This window comes from Centruroides sculpturatus, unplaced genomic scaffold (genome assembly GCF_000671375.1).
Source record: "Centruroides sculpturatus isolate CEXI.00-Female unplaced genomic scaffold, Cexi_2.0 scaffold1438, whole genome shotgun sequence".
NCBI classification, from domain to species: domain Eukaryota; kingdom Metazoa; phylum Arthropoda; class Arachnida; order Scorpiones; family Buthidae; genus Centruroides; species Centruroides sculpturatus.
This window is the reverse complement of record NW_019385604.1, coordinates 14,548-35,284: the sequence shown is the minus strand read 5'-3', so window position 1 is coordinate 35,284 and position 20,737 is coordinate 14,548. Positions and strand designations below refer to the sequence as shown.

General features: G+C 31.1%; 1 protein-coding gene across 5 annotated transcripts in view; it reads right to left on the bottom strand.

Moving 5' to 3' along the window:
- Nucleotides 1-1,480: 1,480 nt before the first annotated feature.
- Nucleotides 1,481-20,737, bottom strand: part of LOC111640513 (kinesin-like protein KIF19) — a 28,654-nt gene continuing 9,397 nt past the window's right edge. For 2 of the 5 annotated variants that reach the window (XM_023386525.1, XM_023386530.1), the window contains 20 exons: nucleotides 19,900-19,987; nucleotides 19,695-19,831; nucleotides 19,484-19,609; nucleotides 19,202-19,402; nucleotides 16,209-16,287; nucleotides 12,221-12,405; nucleotides 11,793-11,940; nucleotides 9,946-10,030; nucleotides 9,766-9,843; nucleotides 9,639-9,688; nucleotides 9,386-9,552; nucleotides 9,228-9,309; nucleotides 7,503-7,634; nucleotides 6,664-6,690; nucleotides 5,743-5,867; nucleotides 5,570-5,676; nucleotides 3,803-4,054; nucleotides 3,668-3,743; nucleotides 3,475-3,547; nucleotides 1,481-1,946 (listed from right to left, as the gene is read on the bottom strand). In XM_023386525.1, the coding sequence (XP_023242293.1) occupies nucleotides 1,840-1,946; nucleotides 3,475-3,547; nucleotides 3,668-3,743; nucleotides 3,803-4,054; nucleotides 5,570-5,676; nucleotides 5,743-5,867; nucleotides 6,664-6,690; nucleotides 7,503-7,634; nucleotides 9,228-9,309; nucleotides 9,386-9,552; nucleotides 9,639-9,688; nucleotides 9,766-9,843; nucleotides 9,946-10,030; nucleotides 11,793-11,940; nucleotides 12,221-12,405; nucleotides 16,209-16,287; nucleotides 19,202-19,402; nucleotides 19,484-19,609; nucleotides 19,695-19,831; nucleotides 19,900-19,987 (2,325 nt within the window). In that variant the 3' untranslated portion in view covers nucleotides 1,481-1,839. The remainder of the gene's footprint in view (nucleotides 1,947-3,474; nucleotides 3,548-3,667; nucleotides 3,744-3,802; nucleotides 4,055-5,569; nucleotides 5,677-5,742; nucleotides 5,868-6,663; nucleotides 6,691-7,502; nucleotides 7,635-9,227; nucleotides 9,310-9,385; nucleotides 9,553-9,638; nucleotides 9,689-9,765; nucleotides 9,844-9,945; nucleotides 10,031-11,792; nucleotides 11,941-12,220; nucleotides 12,406-16,208; nucleotides 16,288-19,201; nucleotides 19,403-19,483; nucleotides 19,610-19,694; nucleotides 19,832-19,899; nucleotides 19,988-20,737) is intronic. The other 3 variants (XM_023386527.1, XM_023386529.1, XM_023386528.1) reach the window with 3 other exon arrangements.

Below are 20,737 nucleotides of genomic sequence, written 5' to 3'. Positions count from 1 at the left end.
GTCGCGTAATTACGTCGGCGGATAATTTAATGGTCTTTTTGTCTCCCGCAGATCGTCGACTCGCCCGGTGGCCGCCCTGGCCCTGGCCCTGCTGGTGGCCCTGACGGCGGCGGTCCGGGCCGCACCCGGCGGAAGGTTCCTGCAGATCCCCAACTACATCAGTCCCTTCCTGGGCTACGCGCAGGCCTCGCCCGTCTACAACCTTCCTCTGAAGTTTCTGTCCAACGCCAAGCCAGTCAGAATACTGTCCGGAGCCCTGGACGCCACTCCGCCCTTCGTCTCCTCGGGAATCGTCGGCCATTTCCCCGCCCTGTCCAAGGTTCTTCGCCTCCCTCTCAAGTACGTCTCCAACGCCAAGCCCATGAGGGTCTTTTTCAAGAAACCCTTCCGATTCCTCTGATTCTTCCCTCTCTACCACCCAAAGGAAATTCCGCGCCCACCCGTCGTCTTCCCCGGGGGAATCGCCCCACCTTTGGTCCGTTCTGTATAATAACGTGAATATCCTCGCCTCCTTTTTTGTATTGTTTTTAAACCCATTGTCTGTAGCCGGCAGGTGACAATAAAGCGTGTTTTAACGCTCTCTCGGTGTATTTTTGTAAAGGGCGAAAGCGTCCTCCACCCTTTCCAACGGGTCCGGGACCGCGCCGGCCCTCCGCGTGGCTTCTCCACGCGGCGTTCGGTAACGACCTTGGACGGCGCTGCCACGACCTTGGGCAAGTAAAACGGGAAGATTCCCGCAAGAAAAAACGCTAATTACCACTGACGTATTCGGAAGGAAAACAAATTTCTCCGGTAAGATTTCGGCCAGGTTCCGTCATTCCACCCAAATAGACGGTCCTAGATTTGTGGGTGGCGTTGGAAAAACCCACCCCCCGCCGATTTACCATTAAATTCCTCATTATAATATCGACCGCCGTTATTTTATTCCGACGGACTTTTTTGTTGGAGTTAACATCGATGATAAAAGGCCGAAATCGGAATGGACGGCGCTTATTAAACCCGGCGTGGTCCGTGCCGCGAAAGATTACGAAAAGCCGCAATTAATCCACGAAATTTTCACTTTCTCGGAGACAGTTTAAATTAAGCGATTGTAAAAAACCGGTCGCGCGACCCACCGGATCTGTCGTTTGATTAAGTGTCGTGTCGAGTGGACAAAAAAAGTGTCGATCTTAAACGTCGGAAAATTGCTCTCCGGTCGTCTCCGTCGTCTACATTTTATTATATTCCACGAGCCATTGAAATGGTGACGTAGATAAATAGAGACGTTTAATTGTCTACGGTCACGAGTGTGGACGTTTAAGTACGGCGTAAAACTTCTTCTCTTAGACTTTCGGATTTTATTATAAAACGTAACGTTTAAATTTTCTATCGGTTAAAAACCGTAACCGTCAGCCACCCGCTTAATTGTGACTAATCCAACCGATAGACTTTAACGTAATTAAGGTTTTAAAATTCCAATTTATATATTTACAATAAAAGTAAGAAAAACATACCTGGATTTTTACCAAAGGGAGGACTTTTTATTCTAAAGGAAGCCTCGTTTTATACAATCGTTCTTGGAATTTGAGGTTTATTTTTTCTGAAATAAATAATCTTTTCCTTTCTTAAATTTTTGAATAATGCCATCTATCGTTCGGTATTAATAAGACAAAAAATACCCTTATATTACAACAATCGTTTCTTTAGTCGCCCGTCGACTAACGCGTAATCTCAGTAATTTACGTTTGTCGTCGTCATTTTGGCACAATCTTTTAAATATAAATGACATGGCAATTAAATCGACGTGACGATAATGTCTCTTTACGTATTAACCGTTCTTTCTTTACATGTAAAAAGTTATCATCGTACCCCTACTCTTTCTTCCATCGTTTTAGGTCGTGTTTTCGTCGGCGATCTTAATTTCTCCGTTATTTCTATATTCGAACGTCGATCTTCTTCTTCTTCTTCTAAATATAAATAATTAATAGAAAATAAGCGTTAATAATTCTTATCGTAGAATAATTAAAAGTAATTGTAAGCGGCCCATCGACTTTTACACTTATTAATAATGAACGAGGGCATTGATACCGACGAGCGAATGTATTCTCGCGTGTAATCGTTAGCATTAATAACCCGAATGTACCGGGGAATTGTTTATACCAATCGGAGGAATGACGTAAGTCGGCCATTTGTCTATCCGACGGGAATGTTCATAAATTCGAATTATAAAAACTAGTTATTGTTCGAAAAAATATTCTTATTCTATAATTCACTCGTCCCCGGATGCAGTAGGAAGTAAATGAGGTAATTACCCCCTCCGGTTTTCGTACCCGCCGGCTAGAAAAAAAAAAAAAAGGCGCAGACGGCTCGATTTCGTTATTTAGTTTTCTTATTTTCACATCGTTTATATTTTTATTTGTAAAATTTTTTTTACACTTTACATTCGTTTTGACGTTTTCGTTAATTAATTCTAACGCCTCGCCTCCGGATTAATCGAAACCGGTGACCTTTTTTTCAGTCAATTGGAAAGTTAATTTAGGTACTGGCCTGGTCCCAATGCACTTATCCCGTTTCTTCGACCACGATAATGGATATTTCGGAATTATTTCTCGCTCGATGACGGTTTACGGAAGCCATCCAACACACGGTATATCGTTAGAAAACCGCGTAAATATTTGCATTCTCTTCGTAATCTTCCGGATGCTATATTTAATATCTAAGAAGTAAATTTTTATCGGAAAATATCGGCAAGTAAAACGAACCGGTAAAATTGCAATACGCCATTACTCGTGACGAAAACATCATAATAATAACATTCTATAATGACGTAACATTTCTATGGATAGAAAAAAAAATGGAGACGACGTCGTATATTACGGAACACGTCCTTAAATTCGACTGTTACAACTAATACTCTGGAAAGTCGGCGAAGATTGGAAGATTTGTGATAAGCGGGCTAAATCCAAATGACTAATTAAAGTTATTAAAATTAATTATCGTAGCTAAATACGTCTTATATTTATAACCAAGTTATTGCGTAGAAAATTCTACAAGTCGACCCCCCCCCTATAACACTGTTGATAATTCCGTTTTATGTGAATTCCATGTTGTACGAGTCACTTAAATTTTACAAATACGTGTGCCGGGCTGTGAATGGCTCACGTATTTGTAAAATCTAAGTGACTCATATAACATGGAATTCATATAAAACGGAATTATCAACAGTGTTATAGGGGGGGTCGACTGTTATTTAATCTGTAGAATAAGTTACCACTTGTTTTACTTAAGGAAATTTCTTTTTTTTTTACCAATGTATAAAGATTCAGAAATATAAGTTACTGCAGTTTCAACACCGAAAGTTTCACACCATTCGAATTCGCCGGTGGCGTAATCTACTTTATAACATTTAAATTAATAACCTTTCCGTGTCAATAAAACGTTTTTATAATAATGGAAAAATAAGAGTGGTCTTCCGTGTTAATAGTAATTAAATACCTTGTTTCGGACTGTTTTTCCTCAAAGCGGGCAAGACACCGTTCCTTTGAAACGTTTCGTTTAATCCGCGATTCTGAAACGAAAAGAAAAATTTAAAAAAGTAAGAAATAAGTAACTTTAAATTGTCGTAATCTTTTATTTTATAAACGTATTGTTACGTTATTGTTAAATACAGTACGGCAATAAGTCTCACCTTTTTATTAACGTTTAATATTTTCTTTATATAAACAGAGTTGGGAGATTTAGTCACCGGCTTCTCTCGAGTGGATCTGAAACATATTTAATCAGATCTTATTCGTAAATACCCGCAAGCGACGGCCTTCCTTACCTTTTACAGGTAAAGTATCTATTCATTCCGGAAATGTCTTGTTTGTTCTTGTCCGTTTGTTGGGACTTCCTCTTGGCGGCAACCACGGCGATGTTGGACGTTTCTTTACGATTTATCGGCGGAAGTTTGGAAGTGGGCGAGGCGGGAACAGAACTGAAGTGACTTTGCAGACTCAAGTGACTGTCGGATCGGTGATCGTTATCGCTGAAGGGCCTGGAACTTAAAGCGAAAAGACGATCGTCCGTTTGGTATCTAAACGAATAGTTTCGAAAACACCGATCTTATTCGTCTCGTATAATACTTAAATTCGTAAAAAATAATTGAAAATAGCCGCTTATTTAAATTATTACCGCGCACCCGGAGTTTTATGTAAAATCACATTTCGTTCCGTCTAATGTGCATAAAAACGGCACCGGGTAATGATTAGGAGCCTTAATTAAGGAGTTATAACTTCGAATTGTCTTTCGCCGTTTTGTCGTTCGAGCACGCTGCCGTTGTCGTGTACTTCCACTAAATTTAGTGGAAAATTCAAGCCACCGTAGGAAATTTAGTGAGAAGTGCAGTATTTTAGATGGGAAATTTGGGGAGACTTATTTTTATATCAATGTTTATTGTGTTATAAGATGCTGTATATGTTTTGAGTAGCCTAACAATCTTTAATATCGTGCCCAAGCTCCAGTGTTCGAGCTAGATATTCAAATTTAGTAGAAACTGGCGTTTGAACTAGTGGAAATTGGCAGAAATGATTTGGTATTACCCGATGAATCCACTAGTGTCGGATTATAACAGTTCAAGTCTTTTCCATGACAAAAGATAAACCTTCTATGCTGGAAAGGTTCGAACTATCATAATTCATTTCATCCGTTTACAACATTTATTATTAATGTCGGATTACTGGATGTATCGAACTAGCGAACGTACGGATTACCTATGAATTCTGACGAGCTTTTCATCAGACTATAATCAATAGTAGAGTCGATTATGCGATTAAGGAACACGAAAATGACAAAAGCAAATAAAAAACATGCCTATTATATAAGTTATATTGCAAAAGAATGAATATTTTACAAGGTTAAAAAAAAGTCATTAAAAATTAAATCTTGCCATTTAAAAATTAGTATTGAGAAAAATATACAAAAAAAACTAGTTTTTTCTTAGAAAAAAAGAGCATGATTTCCGATCCCATTGTGGTTTAGGTTTACTAGTAATAGATAGACCCTTATGACATGCCTTATAGCTTGCGTTAATAAATCTATGACTTACAATAAACACAGAACTACGTTAAGAAAATAATTTAATGCAAATTCAATTACTCTTAACTTTTATTGCAGGTTAACCGTTTTAATTAGTATTTGTCACGTTTAATAGTGTTAGATATTTACGCTTAAACTTCAAGTATTTTTTGCGGTTTAAAACATTACTTTTAAAATAAAATTTTATAATAAAAATTCTAATTATTATTATTAATCTTTAATATTTGAACAATGTTCATAAGGGCACGCTTCAATGTCTATAAATGAAATTTTTTAATGTAAATCTTATGTAGCTTTACACAACAAAATATAGTAACAATTCATCTCTTTGCATCCCCAGAGTACTAATGGAAAGAATAGTTGACTTGAATAAGGAAAAATAAACAAAACGAAAGTAATGATACAAAAAATAAATTTATTTTTAATAATTTTATTTTATTTCTGGTCGTTTTCTGTACTAATTTCAATTAGAACCGTGTCAGTTATTGTGTAAAAAAAAAATAGAAAATCTTACTCTGTAAACGGTGGATAATTATTACTCTTTCGGCTAATGTTATCTAAATGGCTTAGCTCCATCATACTTTCGCTGGATCCGAGAGATCTTCTTCCAAGATAATTATTCTGGAATTATGATTCTATTTATTTTTAAATTGATTAAAATGTTTTCTATTTAAACAACAAACCTACCTTGAAAAAATTGTTTTCTAGATTTTTGGCTACAGAATCTCTTCCGCTATTCAATTCTTGCAGTTCTTGTTGATAAATACGATACAGTTCCTTCAATTCGTGATTCGTTTGCACTTGATTAGATATTTAAAAAAAATAATAATAGAGACGTTAGTTTTTCCATCCTCAGTCAGTATGCAGAATTCGCAATTAAATTGTTTTGTTTAATTGTAGCCTGAGAATTCTATTACAAATTACACTTGGAAGTGATAATCTTTCTCCAATTGTTTTTTTTTTAAATAATTATAAATCAATCAGTTCTTTAAATTATTTCTACTTAATGTTTATTTTAAATTAACAATCTACTTGTAGCATAAACATTAATATTCTTAATCAGTAAAGTGCTGACGGCGAAAATGATCGAAAAAAAAACCAGGCATACACAAACACACACGAAAATTCGGCAACACGCAATGAATCGATGTATAATAATAAAATTACAGTAAACCTAATTATATATTATTCCAAGGATCATTTATTATACATATTTGAGGGCCGGATTATATACGTTTTGGGGACTGGAGTTGCCCACAGTCTATAGTAGAATTGGTTTTGTTATAGGTTTACAGCAAAACTTGCTATATACTGTATATATTTAACACAGAAACATTGTAAAAATAGATTAATCATCCGAAATGCAGAGATTTTGATTTATTTTTTACTTAAATAGCTTAATTATAAATTCAGCATATTGATTAAAAAATCAGTATAATTGATACTTGCAAAACCATCGAATTCGAATCCTTAAAACATTAATAGATTAATGAAATTGAAGTTAAAAAGTTAAATCATTTTATCTATTTATAAAATTAAGATGAAAGACAAAGAATTTAATTTTATTTATTATTTATAATTAATTAAAATTTAATTTTCAAAACTTACCATGTTTTGATTTTCCCTCTGACATTGCTAAAATAATAATAAATTGTTCATTAAAACATCTTATTTTCGTGTATTCTGTATAATTAATAAATATATATGGGTATTTATGGGTACATACACAATATACAAATAACTTAATTTATTAATTATTATGGGTATGCATACCCACAAATATATATATACACACACACACTATTCGCAAATAGATAATAGGAACTTAGGGATGTTTTCTTTTCAACACCGTTTATAAGAGTAATTGGGGGCTAATTTTAAAATTCTTAATTAGTTGTTTTAATTGTATATAGAAATTGCTATCGTCGTTATTTTAATTACACTAGGCTTTTACTGAAAATATTTAATTGTTTATATATATATTTAAGTTTAATTTTCGTGTCAGCTTAAATCTAAATCTTAATAACTTAATAACAAGAATTGTTTGTAAGTAGAATCGATAGAAAAGTTAAAGAAATTGACAGAACGATTAAAAAAAAAGTTTAGGAAGATTAATGAAAAACAATAGCAAGCATTTGGTATTTTGACCAAACGTTTTAGTCATGCAAATTATATGTTTAACAATTTTTTACCCTGCGATCACCTGTAATCATTAGATAAATCTCGTTATTCGAAACCTATAATCGACAGATTTCGAAACCGACAAAACTAATCTACAGTCACGAATTTGATTCGATAATCGATAATTTCGACAACCTAACCATCTCTATTAATGTGTGTTTTTTTTTTTATTTATTAAATTATAAAAATGCATAATTAAATATAAACTGTTTAAATAATAATTTTTTCAGAATAATACTTTTTTTTTATTATTTAAATATACTTACCATCTATTAAAGCTCTCTGTTTAGTTATTATTTCATCACACAGTTGTCTTTGCCGATCGTATCTAAGAATCATCAAATCTTTTTGTCGAAGTTCGTGTTCTCTTAATAACTGATCAGCTTGCATTTCCATTTCTAACAAGTCAAGTCAAATATATCGATAATTCTTATGCACTGTACAATGAAATATATATAATAAAATTGTATGTATTTCCTGTATGTATGGATGTTTGTGTGTGTGACACGATTTCGTTTACTCTCTTTGAAGCTTTTTGTCGAAAATTTCTGAAATTTTGCAGAGGTTTGAGTATTAGGGGATTGGTGCTATTAAATTTTGATGGTTAAAGGTCGACGGGGTGGGGGAGATAAAGGGTGGTATTGTGTGTTTATCTCCAGTAATGACGATTTTACTCGTTATTAGCATTTACAATTTTTATTGAACACATCCCCATTTCAAAATTAAGTTTTTTCCTGACATTTTATAATAATTAAATATATAAAAAGGTTTTTAACATCAATAAAATATAATTACAAATGGCATCACTAAGCAGATTTAAATGTTGCTGGATTTTTTACATTGTAGACGTTGAAAATGACACTTCACCTGAAAAATTGGCAAGTTTTATTTTGTTTAATTGACCTGTTTATGGAATTTTCTTATTGATGTTCCTAATGGGCAGCCATGGCAGCATTTCATTCAGAAGAGTATGTGGACTGTCTTCGTCAATCGCGTTATTTTTTGTATCCTACAGATAAATAATATCGGAGAAGTGTAAACCATTTCATAACACACATAGCCCATTAGTATAGTCTCAATACAGAAACGGGTTATTTTATTGTTTGTAATACAATATACAGGGTGATATATACAGGTATATAATATACAGGGTGATCAAAAGTCACTGTATATTTACTTATGTTAATGAATTCATCATTATTGGAATAGTGTAATAAGTAAAGGCTTTAAATTTAATATATATTGAATTTAAAACCTTCACTTATTACACTAACATATTGTGATGTTATTTGATATGTTTTTGAAATGATCTAAATTCTGGGACGATAAACATTGTCACTTAAAGTCTTAAAATAGAAATACGAATTTGTCTATTTTTTTTTTCTTTTGTTTTTTATTGCTTACGATGATGTATTTATCGGTTAAGAATTATATAAATATGCATGACTATGGAAAAGTCGTATATTTGATACTTTAAATAGATCGTATTGGGTTAAAATTAATGACGGTCATCCATCTTCGTAAATTAAAAAAAGTAATCCTAGATATTATTTATCGAACAGGAATCGATAATAATCACGAAAGATCCAATCGATTTCAAATTATATGTTTCAATCAAATGTGACCTAAAGAAATAGTTTTACTTTTGTTTAAATTATCATAAAGAGACTTTTAGGCCGAAAAAAACAAAGGTAATCTTCATCAAAATCTGATTCTTGGTTTCGTAAATAACAAGTTTATTATTAAGCTTATGAATTTATTTGTCTAATATAAATTTAATGCATAAAAAAATCATTCCTGAGTTTATATCATTTCGATTTAGAAACTAGACGATATTCTTTATTTGTATGAAATTGGAATTGTTTTAGAGCAAATAATATAAATCAATAATTCGTAATGGTTTTTAGAATTACTCACAGAAAAGAAAGTAAATCACCGTTGATTATTTTTAAATATCAGTAATGATTCTAAAAATATCATTTAAAGGATACTTTCGATTTCTAATTTATGAACTCTTGTCAGTAAGATAAGTAGTTCTCGTTGCTCTTCACAATTTGCTTTCTCCGGAAGAGACTGAAAGAAAACGATTTAGATGACATTAATTTCAAAAAATAAGATCATCAATTTTAAATAAAGTACTAAAAATTACTTCAGTTAATCTATAAGTTCTTTCTTTGCAATTCATAAATTCTTTTTCTGCCTTTTCTCTTAACTCAATAAATCTGTCATGTTCTTGACGAACGTATTGTATATCCTCCCATGCTTGTGTGACATATTGTGGTTGTTGATTTGCATTTCTTTTATTATCACTATTTTCTAAACGTAATTTGCAAATACATTTTTATCGCATACTAAATATGTTAAAAAGTATATACAATAATGAAAATACAAGGGCGAATTACCAATTTCCGAATTTTCAATTAATTCTCCTTTGGCTTTTTCTGTTTCCCATCTAAAATATAATCAAGTTATGTTTTATTTTACTAATTTCTTAACAATATCTTTTAAGATAAAGTTATTAAAACATACTCATTTAATACCATTCCCAGTTTATCAAACTCTACTCCTAAGGCAAGCAAGTTGTTATCAATATCCATCATGTGTTTCCTGTTGAAAATGATTCATATATATATATATATATTATACCAATGTTTCGTATTAAAGTTATTAATTATAGATATTTAGTATTGATATAAATGTAATTCTTACCTTACTTCCATTTGACGTGTGAAACTAGATACTAAATCTTCTTTTAATTTTTTCATTTCGTCGTCACTTAATTTTTTAACTTCGTCTTCGTAATATATTAATTAAAGTAATTTATTATAATAAAATAAGAGCATAAATAAAACTAAATAAAGACAATACGCTACATTAAATTAATTGTATTTTATCATTAAAAACCTAGCCTATTATATGAGAACCTTTTCGATTTCCTAAAGCATAATGTTCTAGAAAATTTGGCACTATCTTAATTTATTCCATTGTCCCAGATTCTTAAATAACTTGGAAATGTTCTACAATCGACAATGTTTCTATAAAATATTTATAAACGATATTTTAGGTTAAATTAGAAATCACATAACCTTAAATCTAGTTTCTTTGTCAGACTAATTCTTTAAATTATTCCTCCAAATCAAACTATAAATAAATAACTTTGTTCTCTTCTTAATGTATTTCTCTGAATATGTTAAATTAAAATTATTGTGTGATAATATTAAACAGAGGGTAAAAAATTTTCATTCTTGAACTCAATTTATTATAAATAATTATAGTACGAATGTGTGCAATTTATATTTATCACAAATTGTACACATTTATATATGCTACATTTCTTATAAACAATTGTTTTAACTCAACAGGTCACAAAATTAATGTAGAGAAATCAATACGGATGCTCATCCCCAAAGGCACACTTCAAGTAAAGATCTACAGTACTGTATAAGCATTTTCTACGAATTATTGTTATGCCCTTACAGTTTAGTATGTAAAAGATAAAAAGTATGTTTTAATTAAAAGTAAGTTTCAAAGAAAACGTACATTTAGTACGAATTTTTAAAGAATTCTTATCGTTTTGTCCCCAAGAGTAATTATTACAATTGACAACAATCGCCGAAGTTTGATTATAATAGGCGGATTATTCTTCACTAATGTTAATAGTGTTTTGAAACCGGATGATTATGATGATAATAGCCGATTGATAACATTATCCGTGATTATAATAACCGAATTAAACTGTATATTAATACTACGTACACACAAGACCTACATAAATAAATACTGTAAAATCGTTTTGTGCAGCACTTTATTGTATAATCATATATAAGAATGTAATGACGACTGATGACATGACTCTATTGTACGAGTATTATATCAATGCCAGACGTCTTTCTGTAAAAACATTGCTGCTAATTTTGATATATTGTATACAGTAAATGAATTATCACGATATATTAAGAATCACAACGTTTAAAATAATAATTTTGAGACAATATTTACGATTGGCTTAAGAATTGGGCAGCTGACTATTCGATTAGTTAAACGAATACTATCAATAGAACTAAATAATGTATTGAATATATTCCTTTAGTTCAGTAAAGAAATATACATTTTTTTCTTTATTGATATTATTATTGACGTTATTAACATAAAAATTTGTTTTAATTTAATGGGAGTAGGAAAATAATACAATTTATTATATCGTCTTTAATGTATTCTTTTTTTTTAACACTACATTCTCGTTGTTTCCTACGTGCTTAAACTTAATAAGAGAGTAGAAAATTTTGATTAAACACAGTATCCTGCGTTATTCTTTCATTAAGTTTTTTCTTTGAATAACTATTTATTGAAAAAATTAAATAAAATAAACTAAATTATTATTTGCATGTAGGGTGAACTTAGAATCTCTTTGTAAAGTATGGATAATTTGAAACTTGTTTTGCATCATTAATAACAATTTTTTATTTATATAAGATGGTAATTACGCAGTTGGTGATGCACAAGACGATGAATTATGCATTGCTGTTTATTTTGATATTAAAAAAATTTAATTATACCTTTCGTTGTAGAATTTGTATCTCGAGTCCTTTTAATCTCTTGTTTTTCAATTTTAGTTTGTAGCCTTTGAATTTCTTGGCGAAGTTCAGAAATTATAGTTTTGTATTGCGCTACGTGATAGGTTACATCATTCACGTTACTTCGTACCTAAAAAAAGAAAACGAAGTTTACAATAACTATTTATATTAAATCAAGATTAAATATTTGTTATTATCTACTTAAACAAATACAACGTAATATGAAATATCAAATCAAATTTTACGCAAACGCCTTTCTATTGAAAAATAAACGATTTGTTTAAGTTAAATATGTTGATATATTATTTAATTATCCGGCAGAATTACTAATTCATAAAAATAATTGCTGTTATTATTCAAATATAAATTACAAACGAAATACATAATATATTGTCTTCTACATTATATACCTTGTTACTAATGTTTTTAGCTCGATCCGCATACAAAAGTGTGTTTCTAGACTCTTCGTAATGAATAGATGCGGGACTAATATGAGCAATCATGACTGTCCTGCAATTTCCTGATAAAGGCTCCTTTAGAAGACGAGTAAGTTTGCTATCTCTAAAGTTGACATATCTGGGACCAGACCGATCAGCTGAAAAAAGGTGTTGAAATGATTTTTATTAAAGTAAAATACATTTAATAAATAAAATAATCTATTAAAAAAACTTACAAAGTATTTATCAGGCAAGTAACGAAAAAGTTATAACGTCGAAATAAATTTTTTACTAACTTATTCGGCCGAAATGGGACAGATTTGGATTGAATTCTATAGGGGCAGAAATCATTACAACCAAAAGTGACACCCAAATAGGGAATTCGATCCCGGTCCTTATTTCTAATCCCGGGATTTCGGGATTATACTTAGTCAATCCCGGGATCCCGGGATTATTTCGGTATTGAGGGTTAATAAAAAATAAGAAAATCTTACAGAAATCAAATCAAAATTTAGACAAAAATCAACATATTTTACAGTATACACCTAGCTAATTTAATCACTCTAACTAATCAGACTCAGAGTCAGACTAACCAGACTTAAAATCACTCAGTCTTCATGTTAAATTTATTCTTTTTTAAGCATCACTGAGATCTCTTTAAACTCACATAAATTGAAAAAACCTTTATGTAACAAACTATGCAAATAAACGTTGAAAATTAACAAAAATCTCTCTTAACATCGACTAAATAGACTACTTTCATATAGCAACCTAGTAAGTAGGTAGTAAGATAAGTTTCTTAGCAAAAAGTATTTAAAAATAATATTAATCAGTCACATTTTTCTTAAATATAAAGAAAACTAATCTAATAGGAACATTCTAATTTGAATTGCGAAAATATGATCTGAGAAATAACAACGCATCCTGTGTCTCATCACCAAGTCTGCTTCTCAATTTGTTGCACATATATGCAGCTGCTGAGAAAACGCGTTTAGGTTTGATGGAAGTTGGAGGAATCGTTAGTAAATACTTATAAGCCCGTTCTAGTTATAGCTTCGAGGACACGGGGAGGTTGGAAGAAAACAGTCCGGTCGACACAGATCGGGATTGTAGGAGTAAAGGCTACAATCCCGATTGTTTCGATCATTGTAAGCATGCCTTTCTAAAAATAAACACGTTAATTTTGTAAATTCGGTCTCTGTGTGAGTCTCTCAGCATCCAGCAAACCACTACTCCCAAACGTAAAAAGACTTTCTCGCATCATCCTGACAGATCACGGGCAAGGCGGGGGTCGTAACCTTTTCACCTAAGGTCGACCCCCCTAAGCGAGAGGCGTCGGGTCTATATTAACCACACTGGCAAAACAAGATGGCTGACACATTGACAGGTAAAACGCACTGAGTAGTGCTCTCGACTGCGCCAGAAAATCGATTGGCGCCCGCGAAAATTCAAAAATACAAAAATGAAGTATATTACCAAGTAACCCAGTGAGAACTGCTTGCCTATCATTTTAGTTGAAAATACAAGAAGTTTTATTCCAAGCAAGCATCGCAAGCCCGCTAGGTTAATTTCTGCTGCTTGCTTGGAATAAAATTTCTTGTATTTTATATTAAAATGATAGGCAAGCAATTCTGTTAAAAGCACTGGCACTGAACGTTTCGCTTCATGCAGTCTATTTTGCAACTTTTTTAAAATGATGTCAATCCCGAAAATCTCGGGATTAGGAAAACTTAATCCCGAAAATTTTGGGACTGAAAAGTGGTCGGGATCCCGGGATCCCGATTTTCGAGATCCCGGGATCAAATCCTCTACACCCAAAGCTCCGGCTGTTCTATTACAACTGTCTGTAGTTGATGTATATAACGATCGTCATAGTAATGAGGCTTCTGAATATAGGGGAATATAATCATGTTCTACCAATATCTTGGAAAGCTCATAGCGCATCTATTATCCAAAATGTCATCGTGGTGTTACGCCAGACTCCAATATAATATAATTTTGAACCCGTTTGCAAATGTTTCATTTGAATCGTATAATAACAGATCTCATATAATTAGGAAGGATTCGATACAAGGGTAATTGCGTTTTCATGGGCAGGGTGATAGTATATTTTTTGAAAATGAAAATGATGAGTAACGAAAGTCCCTAAATAGAGGATGAAAGATTTTGCAAACTCTAAATCCTTTAGTATATAAGGTAGACGGTGGAAACAGTGACCTTAAGACCCTAGTATTGATGAATAAAAGAATATCCTGTCCTGTTCATCGCTGCAGCAATATATTGTAGCTTCTTATTCACTAAGTGTTGGGAGCGAGGAAATAAGTAAGCACAGAATATAAGGGTAGTTATAGCTGCATTTATGTAACAAGATGATTGAAAAGATGTAACAGAGATGACATAAGGAATTAGGTTGAATTTATGATAAACGATTAAGGATAGCTCCTTAAATGTAAATATCTAAAATTCCAATTTTGTCATCTTTCTCGTTCTCCGGAGTAAAATTTATTGATGGTACTAACAAGATACTGTATTGTCCATGTATCGGATATAGGGGAGTGGATACTACATTATGAGGAGACAGTAAAGACTCTACATTCCACATTTTTCATAATTAATTCAGCCAATAAATTAAAGTAGCAAGTAACCAAGCTAAAGTCTTTTTTAGTAGGACCTTTATCTTGCTCATTTGAATTTCACGGTGTGATCTAAGAAGCGTTCACGAGCAACTCGCTAGAATTAACTCCATCATAAAATTTCAATTTAGTTATAAAACAACTTACCTAATATATAGATTTAAAAATTTCAAACTGCTACGAGCATGTTAGTAATACTGTTTATCATTATAATGCCTAAAGTTTTATAATTTTAAGATTCGAAAAATACGTATTCGCGTCACTCTGCAACGTGCTTGATTGAATTATTTAAAAATACACTTATGAATAATATAAACACGACTTTAATTATCGTTTCATTGTTATAAATTTTTAAACACATTATATTTCAAAGCAATTTAAAAGGCAAATGAATTTGAGGTTGGGATTGATTTGGCAGTGATTTGAAAGGAATTATTATTACGAATGAAATTTTGATCTGTATCTATCGATCAGAAAACAAACAATAATCATATTAAAGAGATTAGTGAAAGGCTATTTCCAAAATAATAACGCTTATATAGGCCTATATTCCCTAAAAAACAATATAATAACAAAGCATTTTATCGAGCTTCACAGAGTATATTTGATGAAAAATTGAATTTTTTAAACGAATCTCGAATACAATTAAACATGATGAAAATGCCTTAAATGTAAAAAAGAAATTATTTAGAATACATTTCAAGTTAGACATGTATATCAAGATGGAACGTGTTTCAACAGAAATAATTTAATTGTTTCATTATTCATTGATACAATCTTTCATTCTAGGAAAGATTTAAATCATTTTATATATCCACTGTTTGAAAAATGAACTTTCTAATTCGTCTATTTACTATATTTTGTAATTTAAAATATTTTCTTTAACATTTTTAAAATGGTTTCATTTGTATTTAACGTTAAACTTTTTTTAAATCACTAAAAATAATTTTTCAAATACAGAATGGTTCGTTAATAATAGTAAGAAATAGTAAACAGTAAAACAACAATTTAAGTCAACAATTATTGTTAGAATTATTTTTAACTTGAGTTTCGAAATTTTTGCTTTTGATTATCTTATAATACAATCGAAATGGATAGATAACAATGATTATGATAATAATAAGAGCAGAGCCCAAACGGTTAGGAGTTGAAAGTTGAAATTTGGTACAAAGGGTACACCACGAGAATGCATATTAAGTAAGGATTTTTGGAAATTTTCTCCCCCAGGGGGAGAGAAGAGGGTTAAAAATAGAGTTTTATCTAAAATTAATCACTATGGCATTATAGACGAATATAATTTGAAATAGAGAAGAATATTTACAACTTACCTAAAGCGTTAATGCAATTTCCTAAAGCTAAAAGTGACTTATTGATGTGGGCTCCTTCCACTAATCTTTTGCCTGTATTCTGTTTAAAATATAATAAATATGTAAGTAAATTAGTACAGTTTAGTTTCTTATTCTATTTTATAAAAATGACACGATTCATTGGCATTAAGATCCGTAAAACAACAACAAAATAATTTTTGAAAATAAAGAAAATAAAAAGTTCAGTTGAATTAATTCTCACAAATCGAAGTTCAATATGATCTAATGGACGATAGGATTCTCCCATTGCATAAAATTTTAGTAATAATAAAATACAGTAGAGCGTCGATTTTCCGAATCAATTGGGGACTGGGGTTGTACAGATAACTGATATTTCGGATAACTGATTTACGTACGAAAAAATAGTTTAACGTATCCGATGTCGAAATTTTTCTCCGTTGTGTGTCGCTTCGCGTTGAATTTTCGTCGATGTTAAGCCTAGCAAAGACTATTGTATCGTTAAAAATTATTTTTTTATATTGTACAAACAAAATAAATATATTGAAAAATATAAAAACAATAAAAATTTATACTTCAAATGTTAATTTAATAACAAAAACGTAAAATATTTGAGTAGCCCAAGACATAGCCAAAGATTGAAGCACCACAGCACTGGCGAAAATTTAAATTTGCCGACTGAAATTTTTCGGATGATTGACTTTCGGAAAATCGACGCTCTACTGTGCAAATGATTTTTTTCAGTAGGTCTACATACAAACACTATATTTGGAGGACTCGGTGGAAAACGTGCTTTGTGTGATTTCAATTTATAAAAAATATTGATTTTTCTCGAAATAATATGTCTATTCTCCTGTAAAGATTAATCAAAAATAGGTAAAGACTTGGAGCAAAATAAAAGAATTATAACGAATATTCTTATGTTGAATAGTTTAAGTTATGCCAATAAAATACTTTTTTTAATTCTGATATATTTCGTTTTGAATTTTCTCTATGTGTTATTCGTTGTTTTCCTGACTAACTTGATAATACTTGGCCAGACTAAGCAAAACACTAAACTAACGTGTGTTTTACGCGTTTTTCCCTTCACAATAGATTTTCGTCCGTAGAGAACGAAATACTTAATAAACGCAAAGACGGCGTGAATCAGCATTAAAAGACTTAGGAAATACATGTATTTCCTAGGATACTTAATTATTTACTAGTTTCAATGATGATAACTTTTATTCACAGAAAAATGACAGCGTGATAGATATAATACTAATGTCTTAAAAAGTATTATTATCGGTAGTATTGTTAAATGAAGATATCTTTGCTTGGGTTTGTGTTCTGTTTGTTTATAACACAGAAAACCCTGTTACAAAGGAGCAGTGTTATTCTAATATAAATTTTTATGTCTTTCAGAGCATTTCTATAGAAGTCTGGTTTCACGAAATGGTTTCGTGATCTTGCTCGGATATAGTTTCGTGTCAAATCCGTAAATTTTATAGTCTGGATCTTTGTCCGTTTGTTGATTATCGTATGTCTGCAGAACTTTCTCGTGTATTTTATCTTACAGTCAACGTCTCGGTCTGTGATCAGAATCATCCGCATATCGGACATTTTGAAGTGTTGCTTCATTTCAGTGCTTTATTGGTTTCTTTTTTGAAATGTAACTGGGGAGCTGCTCGGAAATGTAACTGGGGAAGTTGGCATAAGCTTTTGAACCATTCCACATTTCCGCAGGACCTTGATGTATTCTTCCAAACTGATGGTAGTGTCGCTATTTCGAAGGCTCGATACAGTATTTCGTTAGCACCTTTCCCTGCTTCATTCTCAGTCCAGAGGTAGGAGTGAAGAATCCTGCCTGGAATACTTTCCTTGGTGCAGTAGAATCCCAAAAGTATACGTCATTGTTGCAAAGGTACGAATCATGCCGTATCCAACTTGCAAATTGCAAAACGAGATAAATCCGATATTGCTTACGTCCATGAATATGTCACCTTTTTGTAAGGGCGGAAAGTAGAGAACGCCGTTTTGCTGTGTCAGTACTGTATTATCGATATTATTTGCAATAGATGTGTCAAATTTTGGAAGCATTTTCGGGTTATGAAAAGGTTTCCGTACTAAAGTCTTCAGAAAATTAAATGTAAACAACTTGAATGAACGATTTAAAGAACAAAAGAATTTTAAGTTACAATTGAAAAGTTTTAATTCGATAATAATTTTCATTAATGTCAGATGAATAAGTTAACATTAGTACTTCTAAATTACTACAGCAATTTTATAAATAAGGATGCCAAATTTAAAATAAGTGCTATACAGTAGAGCGTCGTTTATCCGAAAGTCGGTTATCCGAAAGAATTCCAGTCGGCCTAAAGTATAATTTTTATTTGTTTTTATATCTTTCAATGTATTTATTTCGTTTTTAAAACATAAAAAAATCATTTTTAACGATACAATAACCACGATTATTATTTTAAAAAGTTTATGTTAGGCTTAACATCGACGAAAATTCAACGCGAAGCGACACGCAACGGAGAAAAATTTCAACATGGGATAGGTTAATATATTTTTTCGCACATGATCGGTTATCCGAAAAATAAGTTATCCGAACAACCCCAGTCCCCAATTGATTCGGATAAACGACATTCTACTGTAATTACATTGATTTAAAGTGTACTAATAGATTTTTATACGATTTCTAAAAATGAAAAAAAAGGAAAAAATATGCAGATTTAACTGAATTTAACAAAATTTTCATATTGACTATCACTAACGTTAATAAATGTTTAATTTTTAAAAATAGATAGTTAATAGCAATGTTTATCCTTATTTTAAAATAAAATTCGTCGTGTCTGTCGAATGAAATAACAATAACACAAAAAATTATTTTCGTGTTATTAAGACATCTCTTCAGTTTTATACAAAAATAGGCCTACATTATCCTTTATGTGAGAATGTTATCCTTAGAGTAAAATAAAGATGTATTATTTGTAATTTTGTGTACTTCTTACTTGTGTCTGTGATGCTCGTTCAGAACCAGCCAAATCTACCATGTACAATTTTCCAGTTTTGATTTCTTGAGCCATATCATGCACTTGACTTTTTTTCGTTACCTGTACAACTAATAAAGCGTGGGATCTAGACGATGTTTCGTTGGCACCAGTTGGTTCTTGAGTTCTTTGTCGATTCCCTTTTGTTAAATATTCCATTACCTAATGCAATATATTTTGTCATAATTAATTAATGTTTATTAGAAAAATAAAAAAATTTATTTAATTAAATTTAAAACTTACCTCTTCCGAATTATTAATTAAAACTTCTGATAATCCTACTACTTGATGATTACCTTTAGAATCTTCTCTTAATTCTAAATGTCCCGAATTTGGCACCAACAAATCCCTAATATTTTCATTATAAATCTGTAAAAAGAAACTTATATACTTACTGTATGATATATTAAATGTTATATAAAAGTAAGTGATTAAATATAATTATAATTAATACCTCTAAATAAGACATTGCTACTTCGTAAGTGTTCTTGTTTCTATCATTTTCAAGATAATAAAACAGATCCTGTAACGCAAATACCATTATTCCAGGATCTTCGCTAGTACCAACCATAGTATAAGTTTTACCGGAACCTTTAAATAATTAATCAACTGCTTTAATGTAACATAAACTTGATTTTAGATGATAAAAACTGACGTACCTGTGGCACCATATGCAAAAACTGTACCGTTATATCCATCTAAAACGCTTTCTACAAGCTCTCTCGTAGTTTTCTCATATACTAATTCCTAATTAACATAATATATATTATCCTTCTCTCATAAAAATATTTTTAAACATTAATTGTAATTATCAAGTTTAATAAATTCAATATTACACAACATTTTGCTTACAAGATAATTTGAAACGGTAATAGCTAGATAAACATAATAACGTTATAAAATATTCCTTTCTATATTTATCAAACTCTTCAACGATTTATCGTATTAGAATAAGATTCTAAATTTAATACTGTAATTAAATATAAAATAATTTGAGTAAAAGGTAGGAGGTAGGCAGTCACATTTTAAAATTATTTTGTTAAAATTTATTACTTTTTGCATAGAAAGATTCATTGACGAACCTTTAAAAAAATATCGTTTAATTAAAAATGAATACACGAACGTTGCAGAATTACAAACGAATCGTGATAAATATACGCATTTCAAGATATACAGAAAGAAATAACAGTCACGGACGATTGAAACTTGGAGAATTTTTTTTCCACAAGACTTTACGTGTTTTACTAAAGAGAAAATCATTAATCTTGACCTTAGAATTTCTAGACACGCAATAGCTAGAAACCGTATAAAAAAAAGCCAAATCTAAAAAAAACTTTAATAAATGTATAAAATTGTAATGTAACAAAACAGAAATAGCTTTAATTAGGACCTTAATTTATTCATAAATTAATTGAACGATGACTGCAAAGTTTCAGTAGTATTCTAATATATAAAAGTTTTTTTGTCATAAAAAAATCTTTTTGTCTCTATATAATA